General features: G+C 46.5%; 1 protein-coding gene across 1 annotated transcript; it reads right to left on the bottom strand.

The window, feature by feature from the left end:
• Positions 1–3,684: 3,684 nt before the first annotated feature.
• LOC117039205 (arylacetamide deacetylase-like 3) lies at positions 3,685–12,326 on the bottom strand. The gene is made up of 3 exons (XM_033136287.1): positions 12,066–12,326; positions 10,937–11,000; positions 3,685–4,483 (listed from the first exon to the last, which is right to left on the bottom strand). The coding sequence occupies exons 1-3, from the start codon at positions 12,298–12,300 to the stop codon at positions 3,703–3,705; spliced, it is 1,080 nt and encodes a 359-aa protein (XP_032992178.1). The 5' UTR covers positions 12,301–12,326; the 3' UTR covers positions 3,685–3,702.
• Between the last annotated feature and the right edge of the window lie 3,623 nt (positions 12,327–15,949).

Here is a 15,949-nt window from a genome sequence, read left to right on the forward strand (position 1 = left end):
GTTTCCTTATTGTTTGAGGATGTTGATTTGCAGTGTTGGTTTTCTAATTGTTTTGTAGTAAATACTTGTAAACATTTTCATAGTATTTCATAGGATAGATTTTTAATTGATGAGATATGTATGTTGAGGTGATTTTCAGAAGTTTTACAAAATTATAAGACTTGAGGGTAGACTACATTTTTTGTTTTTCCGTTGCTTGTGAAGATGTTTGGTAGTTTGCATGTATGTTGAAAACTGGTAAGGGAGGGATGTTGGTTGGAGAAGCATGGTTTTGTTTTGTTTTTGGTGTGATGATAGGAGGTGGATCATGCTGTTTTATGAGTATCAGATCCTCTTTTTCTTTGCTGTTTTTTATAGGAAAAATTGAGAAAGTCATAGTTCCTCCCCGCCCGAGGACACTCTTGGCCTCTGGATCCTTGTATTTATTCCTTGCATCCCTGAGGAGGCTGTGGGCGAGAAACCTGGAGAGAAGGAGGCCGCTCTCCTGCAGGCATTTTTGGCGCCAAAAGAAACGACAGGTTTTTTTTTTTAAAAAAATTCTGCTCTCCTGTCAGTGGAGGAGGCGTAAATATTTAAATTGGGGGGGGGGGGGATTTCGGCCTGTGGACGTTGTTTTTATTCCCTGCTTCGCCCGATATGGGGAAGGTGAGTGAAGGAAGTCTGACTGCACAGCTCGTCTCTCCCTCCCCTCAGGAAGCTCCTTATCTGGCCCTGGCACTTTTGTCGGAATAGCAAATGGCGGTTTTTTGGGGGGTTTTTTAGTCAGCCCGGCTCTCCTGTCAGTGGAGGCGACGTTTTAATTTTTGAAGGTGAGAGAAGCTGGGAGAGTAGGAGGCCAGCAGGACGCTCCCCTGCAGGTACTTTTGACGGAATAGTCAGTGGAGGAGGCGTTAATGTTTAAATGGGGGGGGGGGCAATTTCGGCCTGTGGACGTTGTTTTTATTCCCTGCTTCGACCGAAATGGGGAAGTGGAGTGAAGGAAGTCTGGCTGCCCAGCTCGTCTCTCACTCCCCTCAGGAGCCGTAGAAGCTCTTTGCCTGGCCCTGGCACTTTTGTCGGAATAGGAAATGGCTCTCTTTTATTTTTAATTTTTTGCAGTCAGCCCTGCTGTCCTGTCAGTGGAAGTGGCGTTTTAATTTTTGAAGGTGAGAGAAGCCGGGAGAGTAGGAGGCCAGCAGAACGATCCCCTGCAGGCAGTTTTGACGGAATAGCAAACCGCTGTAACTGGTTTGTTTGTTTGTTTGTTTGCTGTTGATAGTATGATATTGCTGGTGGTGGTTGCAATGGCGTTTGCGTGTGGTGTGCCTTTCTATTGGATGCTGTTTCTGACGTTGGTGTGTGGCGTGCCTTTCTATTGGCTGCTGTTTGTGACGTTGGTGTTGCAGGAGGGTTTGTTTTTTGGGGGGGAGTGGTGCGGGTTTTTTGCAATCTAACTGCATAAGATCCTTCCCAGATACACATGTAATGTTGTGTCCAAATTTGATGTCAGTTGGTCAAGCGGCTGCAGAGAAAAGTTGTCAGTAACAAACATGCAGAAGGGGGGGTTGTTGTTTTTAAATTCAACAACAGCTGTTGCAGGGCGTGGCAGCAACAATTCTTGAGAGGCCCCTGCTTTGATATTGCAGATTGGAGGGGCCTACAGTGCTAGGAAGGCTGGGAGCCCATTTGAGCCCAGGTGCTGTGTTGGGATTTGTAGGCAACTTGTAGGCAACTTGTACCACAGGGCCAAACTGCGAGAGGCAGTGAAGGATAGGCGTGCCTGGCGTGCTCTGGTCCATGGGGTCACGAAGAGTCGGACACGACTGAACAACAACAACCACAGGGCTCATTTGCTGTGTCCATCACAAGCATTTCTGTAGCAGTAAATGCCAAGTGGCTTTTTAGATTAGAGCAAAAGATAGCTGAAGAGGCAGTAAGAGGTTTATACAGTGGTATCTCGGGTTAAGAACTTAATTCGTTCTGGAGGTCTGTTCTTAACCTGAAACTGTTCTTAACCTGAAACACCACTTTAGCTAATGGGACCTCCCGCTGCCGCTGCGCCACCAGAGCACAATTTCTGTTCCTATCCTGAAGCAAAGTTCTTCACCTGAAGCGTTATTTCTGGGTTAGTGGAGTATGTAACCTGAGGTACCACTGTATAAGCTGATGAGAGGAGAGAGAGGAATACTTTTTTCATCATGCTAAAACAGGTCACCCAATGTAAATGATAGGGCAGAAGGGCAGAAGAAGGGGATTTGGACTTGAATAAACCATATCATTAATGTAGGAAAAATGTGATATGACCATAAAAGCAGGGCTAGCAGAAAGCCAATAGCTGAAGCTGACAAATAATAAATCATATAGCCATTCCCTATCTATGAATAATCTAACAATGTGGATCAATGAAAAGTAAGAACCAAGCAAGCTATCTGCTTATCTGCTCATCTGCTTCTGTAACTGCAAGCTTCACTTAGCACAGTTGACAGTTGTCACAGCTTAATACACTGGTTTTTAAACAAGGTGGTTGTTTCACTCTAGTTAGTTATAAGGTAGATTTGTTAGATTCCAAGGAGCCCTCTCTCCTTTCTCCCACACTATTGGGATAACTGGGCCGATAATTTGTTGGAATAGGGGTTGCTCTTATTGGGGGTGGGGTGGGGGTGCCTAGCCCTGGCACTCACCCCCAGAGCTCTAGCAGCCAGAACTGTGTCGTGGTTGTTACATGAAGATGTAATTTTAAAATCATAATGTTCTTCATAAATAAATGACTTCCCGTCTCTTCCATTTTGTACTAATAATCTTATTGCCTATATTTGTCTATTGTCTTTTTATTAACAGTATTTTCTTTTCTATCGATTTTCCTTTTATATTCAATGTCTACAGAAATTACTCAAAGGCTGTTACCGTTTTCAGATTGCAACAATTACTTTTTAAGTATTCCTTAAAACAATTCCAATTTGAGAGAAACTCCTGTTTGGATTTATCTTTAATTCTTTCTGATAAATAGCTCTGCATATTCTGTCAGTTTTAGTATCCAGTCCGATCTAGTGGGTATATATTCACTTTTCCAATGTGTAGCTATTATAACCTTCACAGCTGTGGTGGCATACAAAAAGTTTTTCCTTGTTTTTTTAGGGATATCCAGACCAGTAATGCCCAATAAGAATGGTTCCGTTTTTCCTCCCAGAATACTTACTTTCAAAAATAATAATAATTAAGTTCAAGATAGATGTCATTCCAAAATGCATTTAATCCCTTTGCATGCCCACCACATATGTAATGTAGTCCCGCCAGGTTCTCCACATCTCCAACAATTCTTAGAGAGGTTTCTGTACATCTTAGCAAGTTTACAGGGTGTCAAGTACCCGCGATAGAAAACTTTTTGGAGGTTTTCCCTTATAGTGCAATGGGACGTAAACTTCCAATTAACCCTCAAAAGGTTTTCCCACTGGGACATCTCTATATTATGGCCAAGATTTTGAGCCCATCTAATCATAGATTAGACCAATCTATGGGGGAGGCTATAGGTATGTTTGCAATATTGCGGGTTGTATGCCGTTGAATACTGCTTGCTAGGAATCACAAGTAGGAAGAGTTTTCTTGCACCCAGGTACTGTTTGCAGGAATCTCAAGAGGCCTCTGCTTGGTCACTGTGAGAACAGGATGCTGGATGAAGTAGGCTAATGATCTGATCCAGCAAATAACAAAGACGGTCATTCATTTCTATAAAACTTTTAAGAACTGTACTACATGCTGCAAACATTTCTTTGAGCTCGGAAATTCAAGTGGCCCCCAACCAAAAATGCTAAGTCCTGCATGGCCTGCATCTGGAAGATGATGATGTGTCACTGGCACACTGTTGTCCTCTAACCGCTTCTTGTACAACAGCCCATCATCCCGGAGAACATCATACTCACAAGTTAGAATGAAAGTCTCCGGGAGCTGGCGGATTATGTCATCCTCTGCTAGAAGGGGGGAAAACATTGCCTCAAGACCTATTTTATGTTGTTCATAAAGTTCTTCTGAAAATGGGGCAGGAGCTTTAGGGACATAGCCCCTAGCCTTAAATTCTTCTGGAATGTTATCAGCACTGATCCATTTTCGGTATTTCTCCCGCAAATCAGGAGGGATATGGGCGCCTTTTATAACCCCGTCTACATTTTCCCGTATCTCCTTCCCAGTGATATATGCCGAACCAAATTTAACAGCTCGTTTCCTGAACAAGGGAGGAACTGATTGGTTTTGCTGATAGGATGGCAAATCGAAGTCCACAGTTTGTAGGAATGGGTAGATCAGGACCTGAGCTCGCAATCTTGGAAGGTCCTCTCTGGTCACCAGTTCTTGACAAACAGCTGCAGCAAATGTGCCTCCACTACTATCCCCAACAATGGCAATGCAGTTTGGGTCCACTCCATATTCCTTGGCATTCTTCAGAAAGTATATTGCAGCAGTTAAACAGTCCAGTACAGGGACTGGATAGGGATGCTTGGGAGCTAAACGAAATCTAAAGAGAAAGCAATATATTGCCCACATTCAACATCATGCACTTAACAGAAAAGGACCATTTTCCTGCATTACATATTGCAAGTGCTGGGAATCTTTTTCACCCCTGGGGCCACATTCATTTCTGTGCAACCTTATGGGGGCCCCATGCCAGCTGCCAAAAATGGAAAGCAAATGCAAACTTTCCCTTTGGAAATTTACACTTGTTCCTACACATAGCCACATACCATTCCAGCTGCTTCCTTCACGTTTTCCCCTGACCAGAGCTGGATCTACACTCACTTTTTAAGTGTTCTTAGAATGATACTTTTAATATTGTTCTAAAATGTAAAGGCATTTGGTTTCTCTTCCTTTTCTACAACTTATACCCAATTATTTGACAGGGATGACTCTGCATTGCCCTCTGGTGTCATGTTTCAATGGCACATTATTTACGTTCTTCGACTTGTTATCCTAACACTTTTAAAACTCATATTGAGTGTTAAAAAGCACAACTGTAAATGTGTCCCATTAGCAGGTTCCTGTACCACCGGCCAGCATCCTGTGCATCAGTTAAGTTATAATCCCACTACTTGGTATCTACCTGTCCTCCCTCCACAGCTCTCCTGATCAGGTTAGCAAGACTCCTAGCAATTGCTAATACCAATGGATGCTAGTCACAAGGATGGTGTGCTACTGCCACTTTCAGAGGCAGTAATGCTTCTGAATACCAGTTGCTGGATACTGGAACTGGGGAGAGATCTCTTCTGCTCAGGTCCTGCTTGTGCGTTTCCCATTCAGGCATCTGCTTTGCCACTGTGAGAACATGATGCTGGGCTAGATGAGTCCCCTTTGGCCTGATCCAGCAGAGTTCTTACTATGTTCAAAGTCAAAGGGTTTTGAGATACAAATCTAAATACAAAAATGAACACCCATTCTAAATGTTGGCAAAATCACTATGTTTACAATTTTATAAGGCTTCACCGATTGAAGTTGAATCCCAACAAGACGGAAGTACTGTTTCTGGGGGACAGTGACTGGGTGGGTGTGGGGGACTCCCTGGTCCTGAATGGGGCAATTATGCCCCTAAAGGTCCAGGTGCACAGGCTGGGAGTCATTCTGGACTCACAGGTGTCCATGGGGGCACAGGTCAGGTCTGTGTCCAGGGAAGCAGTCTACCAACTCCATCTGGTACGCTGGCTGAGACCCTACCTGCCTGCACATTGTCTCACCAGGGTGGTACATGTTCTGGTGATCTCTGGCTTTGACTACTGCAATGCACTCTGTTATGTATTGGTTTAATATGTATACATGAGTTTCACTGCTAGTTCTGTATCTACCTTTCCCGCTCCAGGGTGATTCAAACAGGTGCGGTGACAGAAGGTGGATCAGAATTCTGAGGCTGCAAGGAGCCATTCCCTTGGCTCAGGTTCTGAGGACTGCTGCTTGCACTCAAGCCTACACCAACCAGCAGCAGTCACCCAGACCAGCAGCAGAATGGAGGCTGTCAGAGTGTTGGGACCCTTCCAGCTCAGCTCTCCACACCAGTGGGAAGATTACGTAGAGCGTTTCGAGTTCTACGCAACTGCGCAGGGTATTACAGATGACGCCAAGAAGCAGGCCACGTTTCTTAGCTGTTGTGGCCCAGAGACCTTCAAGCTAGCGAAGGCGCTGCTGGCACCGGTTAAACTACAGGCCGCCAATTGGTCAGACATCATAGCCAAAATGACCAATCACTTGGCTCCAACTGCGACCAAGATGTCCTGGCGGGTCAATTTCTACAAGCGGCAGCAGCAAGCAGGGGAGTCCGCAGCAACGTTCCTAGCCGGGTTCCGGAAGCTGGCCCAGCATTGTGGGTTCTCCAATCTCGAGGAGAGCCTTAGAGACCATTTTGTCTGTGGGCTCTGTAGCAGCAAGGCCCGCCGCCGCATCATGGCGAAAGAAGAGGTCACTCTCGCCTTTGCTCTGCAGGAAGTCATTGCCACGGAAGCCATGGAGAAGGAAGGGTCCACCGACACACTGAAGCCAGCGAAAGCCCCGTTGAGCACCACCCATTTCATGGGAGATCCTGTAGCCAGTCCAGACCAGAGCCCCGTGCGAGGGGATGAGTTGGTCCGCCAGAGCACCACTGCGTCCAGGAACCATCGCCCCGCTTGTGCCGGCTGCAGGGGGCTCCACAACAGGAAGAATTGCCGTTTCCACGATGCCACATGTCGGGCATGTGGGCGGTTATGCCAACATTGCAAGGGTCTGTCGTTCCGACGACGACGACCCTGCAGTGTCCCCAAGATCGTCGCACCGCAAACCTGCATCCAGTACTCACCTCAGCGACGACTGCAACTACCTCACCATGATAAACGGAAAGACCATGCCCTTCCCCGTGCAGGAGAAGGCAACCATCCGTGTCCAGACTGAAGGGCATCCCTGCGACATGGCAGTGGACTCTGGGTCGGGATTTTCCATGGTCTCCAACCGAACCGCCCGCGCCTTCTTTCCGGGGGGTAAGTTTCCCTCATTGGAGCCTTTCCCAGCTACGCTGCAGTCATACACAGCGGGCCACATCTCAATTTTGGGAATGTGCTCCATCAAGGTACGATTCAGAGCCCTGATGGTCATACTGAAGCTTGTGATTGTTAGGGGTATCCGCCCCAGTCTGTTGGGCATGGACTGGTTTCCAGCATTGGGACTGGGGATTTCGGGGCTTAATTCTGTTACAGTTACTAATGAAAAAATTGATGTATTGTACCAGGAGTTTGCAATGCTTTTTGATGGATCCCTGGGGTGTTACAAGGGCCCCCCCTTTGATTTTGCCCTTGATCCAAATATTGCTCCCATCCAGCTTAAGCCCAGGTGAGTTCCCTTTGCCCTTAAGCCAAAAATCAATGCAAAATTAGACAAACTTGTAGCCCAAGGGGTATTACAACCTGTTGAATCCGCCAGATGGGAGACCCCGATTGTCACGCCCTTGAAGGCAAACAGGGAGATACGCATATGTGCAGATTACAAGTGTACAATTAACAAAGCTTTACGGGGAAACTCATATCCCATTCCGGTAGTTTCTCAGTTGTTAGCTACGTTATCTGGGGGCACTGTGTTTGCAAAGCTTGACAAGGGCTCAAGTGTACCAACAACTGCCAGTGTCAGAGCACTCTGCTGAGGCTCAGACCATTGTCACCCACAAAGGCGCATTTAGCGTAGAAAGGCTCCAGTTTGGGGTCAGTGTGGCACCGGGAATCTTTCAGGGGCTTATGGAGCGCCTCCTACGGGGGCTTCCAGGGGTCTTGCCCTATTTTGATGATGTTCTTATCGCTGGGGAAAATGCTCAGGACCTGCTTGAGCGTGTCCGCACTGTATTAACCAGATTGCAGGATGCGGGGCTTAAGCTTAAAAAGGAGAAGTGCATTTTTGGGGTGCCCAAGGTCAATTTTGGGGGGTACAAAATTGATGCAGCTGGCATCCACCCCACAGCAGCCAAGACACAGGCCATCGCAGAGGCCCCTCGGCTGGGGAACAAAACTGAACTTCAGGCCTTTTTAGGCCTTCTCAACTTTTACCACGCCTTACTCCCTCATAAGGCAACCATTGCAGAGCCCCTCCACAGATTGTTAGAAAAGAAAAGCATTTGGTGTTGGACCCAGGTCCATCAGAGGGCATTTGATGTACTTAGGGGTATGCTGTCAAACCGGAGCATTCTCACCCATTTTGACGAGTCCAAGCCACTGGTGTTAGCATGCAACACATCGCAGTATGGTCTGGGGGCCGTCCTTAGCCACAGGGACCCTGACGGGAGTGAGCGGCCAATTTTATTTTACTCATGGACTCTGTCCACTACAGAGTGCAACTACGCTCAAATAGACAAGGAGGCTTTGGCCATTGTGGGTGTTAAAAAGTTCCATGATTATGTATACGGCCGGCCTTTCACCATCCAGACCAATCACAAGCCCCTGCTAGGGTTGTTCGTCCCTCACAAACAGACCCCTCAGATGCTCTCTCCTCGTATGCTCCGTTGGTCCATATTTTTAAATGGGTATCAGTATGAGTTGTGTCATGTAAAGTGTACACGTCTCTGCCATGCGGATGCCCTAAGCCATCTGCCCTTGCCCCATATCTCCGATGTGGACCTGCACCTGCTGAGCACGTCATGATGTTGGAGGCGCTGCCAGGCCCTCTGGTCACGGCCCCCGAAATTGCCACCCATACAATGAGAGACCCCGTCCTTGCCCATGTCCTGGCTTGGGTGGGGAGGGGATGGCCAGGGGGTCCCCAGCCAGAGTGTTTCAGGGCGTTCACCAGGCAGCATGAGCTCTTGCTGCACCGGGGGTGCCTGCTGTTGGGGGGACAGAGTGATCATTCTGGAATCTCTCAGGAACAGGGTGCTGGACACGCTCCACATGAGGCACCCAGGTATGGACCAAATGAAATCCTCGGCCGGGAATGGACCAGGACATTGAGACTTGGGTACGAACATGCACCTCATCCAAGGGCATCAGTCCACTGGTGGGAGCAGGCGCGGACTCCCTAGAGCCATCTGCACATTGACATTGCGGGACCCCGCCAAGGGAAGGTATTCCTGGTAGTGGTGGATGCCTATTCAAAGTGGTTGGAAGTGGCAGTACTTCCCAGCATGACCTCCGGGTGTTGAGGCAGCTGTTCGCAACCCACGGGCTGCCAGAGACTATTGTGTCGGACAATGGAATGGCCTTTGTGTCTCAGGAGTTTAAAGCATTCCTGGTGGACAACTTCTTTAGGGGGGCAACGGTGGCCCTGTTCCACCCATCTTCAAATGGACAGGCAGAGCGGATGGTACATACGGTGAAAGAGGCTATCGCTCACTTGCTGGAGGGGGACTGGGCAGCCCGAATTGCCCAGAAGTTATTCTTGCAATATGCCACACCCTGTACCGCCACGGGCAAGTCGCCCGCTGAACTATTGATGGACCATCATCTGGTCACCATCATGGACCCATACTGTTCGAGCTCGGCCAGAGGCCGAAAGGGACACCATGTGCTACCTCGCCCCAGAAGAGCTAGTCTGGGTGCAAAACTACGCCAGAGGTCCGGCATGGGTGCCAGGTGTTGTCACCCACACCAGTGGACCAGTCTCGTATTTCATTACGCTGGGCGACGGTCGGGTGATGTGACAACATATTGATCAGCTGCATCGGCGTGCCCCTAACCGTACCCAAAGTGACGGGGACCAGAGTGACGGGGACTTGTCTGACCTACAGGAAATACTGCCTGGTACCTGTTCCCTGCAGCTATCTGCCTAGGTCAGTTCCAGCGATTTGGACATGCCTCCGTCGGAAGGTAGCAGCATCGCCGCTTCCCCAGAGATGCTGCCCCCAGCCAGTGACATGTCTCCACCACCCAGCCTACCTGTTATACCACCGTCACCCCAACTTCTGGTGCAGCAGACACCAGACACTCCTGTTGCTAGAAGATCCCAACGGGAACGCCGGCCACCAAATTACTTGAGAGACTTTGAGTGCTTCGCGCACTAGGAGGGGAGGGGTGTTATGTATTGGTTTAATATGTATACATGAGTTTCACTGCTAGTTCTGTAACTACCTTTCCCACTCCAGGGTTATTCAAATGGGTGCAGTGACAGTTGCTATTGGTTAACTTGTTGGCACAATTTGGATCCTTACTCTGATTGGGTCCTGCCCAAATCTAAATGTACCCATTGTTTCTTTCTCAGCCACCAGAGGGTGACTGGGGGGGGGGGTGCAGCAGCTCTGGTGTGCTGTGGTCCCAGCCCCTGACCGCACTGACTTTCCTAGAGGTGTGTTGGGCTCTTGGGGTGCTGGTGTACCACCCCCAAAGGGAAGTGCTTCCCATGGCAAGTCACCCTGTACACTTCTGCCTAGCTGCCCCACTGATTGGCTCCCAATATGTTTCTGTGCACAATTCAAAATGTTGGTGCTGACCTTTAAAGTCCTAAACAGCCTCCGTCCAGTATACCTGAAGGAGCGTCTCCACCCCCATTGTCCAACCCAGACACTGAGATCCAGCTCCATGGGACTTCTGGTGGTTCCCTCATTGCCAGAGGTGAGGTTACAGGGAACCAGGCAGAGGACCTTTTCCGTAGTCGCATTCACCCTGTAGAATGTCCTCCCAGCAGATGTCGAGGAGATAAGCACCTATGTATATTTTAAAATACATATGAAGACACCCCTAATCAGGGAAGTTTTTAGTCTTTGATGATTTATTGTGTTTTTACTATTTTTTGTGAGCAGCCACCTGAGTTGCTGGGGCTTGCAAGCCAGATGAGTACCATATAAATTTACACACACACACACACAGAGAGAGAGAGAGAGAGAGAGAGAGAGAGAGAGAGAGAGGGTGTATATATATATACAATGTGTGTGTGTGTGTGTGTGTGTGTGTGTGTGTGTACACCAGTATTCCCTAGGAAAGGTTAGAAACTGAGGGGCATTCCACGTTCTTTCTGATACAACAAGAGTGAAGCCACTTACCCAACACTCATAACCACTGAATCACTTTGGTGGGCAATGGAACGGCAGACTTTTTCATAGACTCCTGGAAGAAAGCACAAGCCCCACAACCCATCCATTACAATTTCTCCTGGTCAAGTACACTGATATCATTGTGAGTTGAATCCAATGTTAGTCCTATTGAAAGTAAAACAGTTGAAATAAAGAGATACCGGTAGATAGATAAACAGATAGAGATAGATGGATATATCTGCTTGCTTATTTATTTATTTATTTGTATGTCATAAATTGGATGTGGCTCTTGATTGTAGAAAACAACAACTATTAATAGATTTTCTCTAGGGAAAACTAAGTTGGGGCATCGCTACCTAAAAACCATTATGTGGATTTTACTCTCTCCTGATCAGTAGCAGAGCAGTATCAATGGGGAAAAATCAGACCAGAAACAAACTTTCAGCCACATTTCTGGGCTTCTTTCGAGTTATTTCTGATCACTTATGGAAGCACTTACATAGAAGTCCTTTGAGGCATGAGGCAGAAACACCTTCTTTGACATTTTAAGGATTTTTCATTGACTATGATACTAGGAATTAATACAGAACTGGTCACCTTTGTAACAAGAGGCCTCCGCCTGTTTTCTGAACACACAATCCAATCCTACACGAAACTTAAGCTGCCTACAGGAGCAATACAAACAACTCCCTCACCTCCATAGCAAGCATTTCAATACCTTTACATTAAAGTACCACCTCTAATAAGGTACGTGGGTGGCACTGTGGGTTAAACCACAGAGCCTAAGGCTTGCTGATCAGGTCAGCGGTTCAAATCCCCACAACGGGGTGAGCTCCCGTTGCTCGGTCCCAGCTCCTGCCCACCTAGCAGTTCGAAAGCACGTCATAGTGCAAGTAGATAAATAGGTATCGCTCCTGCGGGAAGGTAAATGGCGTTTCCGTGTGCTGCTCTGGTTCGCCAGAAGTGGCTTTGTTATGCTGGCCACATGACCCGGAAGCTGTACGCCGGCTCCCTCGGCCAGTAATGCGAGATGAGCGCCGCAACCCCATAGTCAGACACGACTGGACCTAATGGTCAGGGGTCCCTTTACCTTTACCACCTTAAATTCTCCTTTTCAAAAACATTTCAAAGAACTTACGGATGCTTCCAATGAGTGCAGCACCTCCATGAAGATAGATGATTCCTCTCCTGTTCCCAGCAGGTGATGTCTTGGGCCAGTACACCCTCACAGGCACCCCATTAAAAACCAGGTCCTTTATTATCAACTTTGAGTCCTTCATTGTTGGTATGGCATCATACATAACCCTGAGGAAGCTATACTTATGGCAAATGCCCAATTTTTCCAGAAACGCCCCCTGTTGAAACCAAAACATTCAGCATTTATTATCAGTCTTAGATAATTTTGCACTTTAAAAAAGTGCATACATGCGTTGCCTGTGGAACAAACCCTTCACTTGTGAGGCAACTACTCTATATCCTTTCATTCACCACTCTCCACTTAGAGATTGGGATGTCATGAAGCTATCAATCTATAGATATAGATTTGTGTACGCATACATCTATATCTATAACTCAGCAGTGGTCAGAGGATTGGAGAAGATCAGTATACATCCCAATCCCAAAGAATGCTCCAACTACCGCACAATTGCGCTCATTTAACCCGCTAGCAAGGTTATGCTTAAAATTCTACAAGGCAGCCTTAAGCAGTATGTGGACTGAGAACTCCCAGACGTGCAAGCTGGATTTTGAAGGGGCAGAGGAACCAGAGACATGTGCAAATATGTGCTGGATTATGGAGAAAGCTAGAGAGTTCCAGAAAAACATCTGCTTCTGCTGCATTGACTATGCAAAAGCATTTGACTGTGTCGACCACAGCAAGCTATGGCAAGTTCTTAAAGAAATGGGAGTGCCTGATCACCTCATCTGTCTCCTGAGAAATCTCTATGTGGGACAAGAAGCTACAGTTAGAACTGAATAAGGAACAACTGATAGGTTCAAAATTGGGAAAGGAATATGACAAGGCTGTATTTTGTCTCCCTGCTTATTTAACTTATATGCAGAATTCATCATGCGAAAGGCTGGACTGGATGAGTCCCAAGCCGGAATTAAGATTGCTGGAAGAAATAACAACCTCAGATATGCTGAGGACACAACCTTGATGGCAGAAAGTGAGGAGGAATTAAAGAACCTTTTAATGAGGGTGAAAGAGGAGAGCGCAAAATATGGTCTGAAGCTCAACATCAAAAAAACTAAGGTCATGGCCACTGGTCCCATCACCTCCTGGCAAATAGAAGGGGAAGAGATGGAGGCAGTGAGAGATTTTATTTCTTGGGATCCATGATCGCTGCAGATGGTGACAGTAGTCACGAAATTAAAAGACGCCTGCTTTTTGGAAGAAAAGCAATGACAAACCTAGACAGCATCTTTAAAAGCAGAGACATCACCATGCTGACAAAGGTCCATATAGTTAAAGCTATGGTTTTCCCAGTAGCAATGTATGGAAGTGAGAGCTGGACCATAAAGAAGGCTGATCGCCGAAGAATTGATGCTTTTGAATTATGGTGCTGGAGGAGACTCTTAAGAGTCCCATGGACTGCAAGAAGATCAAACCTATCCATTCTTAAGGAAATCAGCCCTGAGTATTCACTGGAAGGACAGATCCTGAAGCTGAGGCTCCAATACTTTGGCCACCTCATGAGAAGAGAAGACTCCCTGGAAAATACCCTGATGTTGGGAAAGATGGAGGGCACAAGGAGAAGGGGACGACAGAGGATAAGATGGTTGGACAGTGTTCTCGAAGCTACCAATATGTCTGACCAAACTGCGGGAAGCAGTGGAAGACAGGAGTGCCTGGCATGCTCTGGTCCATGGGGTCACGAAGAGTCGGACACGACTAAACGACTCAACAACAAAAACACATATATAAACATATATACACATAAGAACGTTAAAAGACCTGGCCCATCTAGTCCAACAGATTATTCTCACGGTGCCTGTGAGAAACCTTCAAGCAGGATCTGAGCACAGGAGCCCTCTCCCCTTCCCATATCTGATGTTCAGAAGCATTGCTGCCTCCAGCTTTAGAAGCAGAGCATAGGCATGGAGACTAGTAGCAATCCACAGCCTTCTCCTTTGTGAATTTACCTTTGGATAGCTATTCAACTTGACAGTCATCACTGCCCCTTGTGAGAGTGACTTCCATAATTTGAATATGTTCGGTGTGAAGAAGTACTTTCTTCCATCTGTCCTGAATCTTCCAACATTCAGCTTCATTCGATTGTCCACAAGTTCTAGTTTCATGAGGGAGAAAAATTTTCTCTATCCACTTTCTCCATGTTATGCTAAATTTTATAAACTTCTATCATGTTGCCTATTACTCGCCTTTTCTCTAAACTAAAATATTTGAAAGGTTACAGCCCTTCTTGTAGAGGGGCCACCTCAATCCTGTGACATATGTAAAATAAACTTACCAGTACAAATCCATATCCCACTACGAAATCGACAAGTATTAATTTTGCACAACCGCTTATTCCTTGAGGCAGGTGGGGCCTGGTAAGACGATAATAAACTCCCCATGCAAACAGCAAGGAGTGAATGAAAATGGTCATATATAATATCAGCATCCACAGAGTTCCACCAAATGCCATTTCCCTTCAACTCAGAAGCACAGAGGTAGAGACTTCGTCTTAGCAATTGCTAAGTGGCTTTTGTACAAAAGCAGTCTACAGTATGCAAGAGAACATCCTTGGCCAACCCACACAGCTTTCAGTTGAGAAGAAAATAAGTAGTTTACTAATAGTTCGGAAGTTACAGGCTATCCATAGCATCTGAATTTTCATAGCCTCTGAAGAACAATTAGATGGGCAAGCATCCTTCTCTTACGTCAGGTGTTGCCTACGCAACAAGTCTTCATTTTTGTGGTGCTTGCCCTCCCACACAAAATACTTTGCCTGTTTCACCCCTCATGATTCAGAAAGCCCAGGTTATCAGGGATGGCACATCAATGTCAGCATTAACATCCTGCCAACAGCAGTATCGCTGCCCCTGCCAGGACAGTGTAGTGAGCAAAGAGGTTGGCACTGTGCAGGCACACAATGGGAGCCAACCCTGCTCTTGCACATATTTGATTGCTGCTCATGCAACTCCACTTTTCATTTATTTATTTCATTTATTTATAAAAAGAGGCAGCATCCAGGTTTTCAGTTTCCTCTGTGGACAGCTGGTGAAGCATGGCACAGCTGAGGACTGTGTAACTCTCCTCACTTTTTTTCTTGATGATGAGTGGGACATCGTTGAATGGGAAGGATTAGGTGTTCTCACACTGAAAGACATTTCCAAAGAAATCTCCCTCTTCTGCCAGGGGCAGGGAGGGTCCCTCCCAGCAACCATCAGAAGTAGAAATCAGCAGGACGTACTTGATTTTTCTGAAAGCCACCTGCTTCAGACATGGGCACATTTATTTTGTCTTCTAAATAGTGATGGAGTTTTGATACAAGCCCTTCTCTTTCCTAACAAACAAGAGGCATTTATTGAAGTTCAAGGACATATTCTAGCTAGAAAACAAAGGAGTCAACTCCTAGGGGCCAAGGGGTGTTCCCCCACTGGAAAAATATTTGAGGGGGCCTCCCTCCACCAAAGTCGACAGGCATTGCCATTCAAATGGTGTATACCTTCGAACATTTCTCTGATGAAAACTGGGGTGTCCAATTCAACAACCACAACAATTTTATGACGGACACTGCTCTTGCAACACACCTTCATTTTTGTGATGCTTGCCCTCCCACACAAAATACTTTGATGTCTTTAATCCCTCGTGATTCAGAGAGCCCAAGTTATCAGGGATGACACATCAATGTCAGTGTTGACATCCTGCAAACAGCGGTGTCACTGCCCTTGCCAGGACAGTCCTTTGAGCAAATTCAGGATGTCCTATTCAATTTATTATTATTATTATTATTATTATTATTATTATTATTATTATTATTATTATTTCATTTATACCCCAACCATCTGACTGGGATG

The sequence above is a fragment of the Lacerta agilis genome, chromosome 17 (assembly GCF_009819535.1).
Source record: "Lacerta agilis isolate rLacAgi1 chromosome 17, rLacAgi1.pri, whole genome shotgun sequence".
In the NCBI taxonomy this organism is placed as follows: Eukaryota; Metazoa; Chordata; class Lepidosauria; order Squamata; family Lacertidae; genus Lacerta; species Lacerta agilis.

Excerpts from the sequence above, each read along its gene's own strand:
- LOC117039205 (XM_033136287.1), bottom strand. The coding sequence starts at position 12,300 with ATGTTTTGGTTTCAACAGGGGGCGTTTCTGGAAAAATTGGGCATTTGC. Across the intron at positions 11,001-12,065 it reads TGCACTCATTGGAAGCATCC|GAGTCTATGAAAAAGTCTGC; the intron begins GTAAGTTCTTTG and ends GCTTTCTTCCAG. Across the intron at positions 4,484-10,936 it reads TCAGTGGTTATGAGTGTTGG|ATTTCGTTTAGCTCCCAAGC; the intron begins GTAAGTGGCTTC and ends CTTTCTCTTTAG.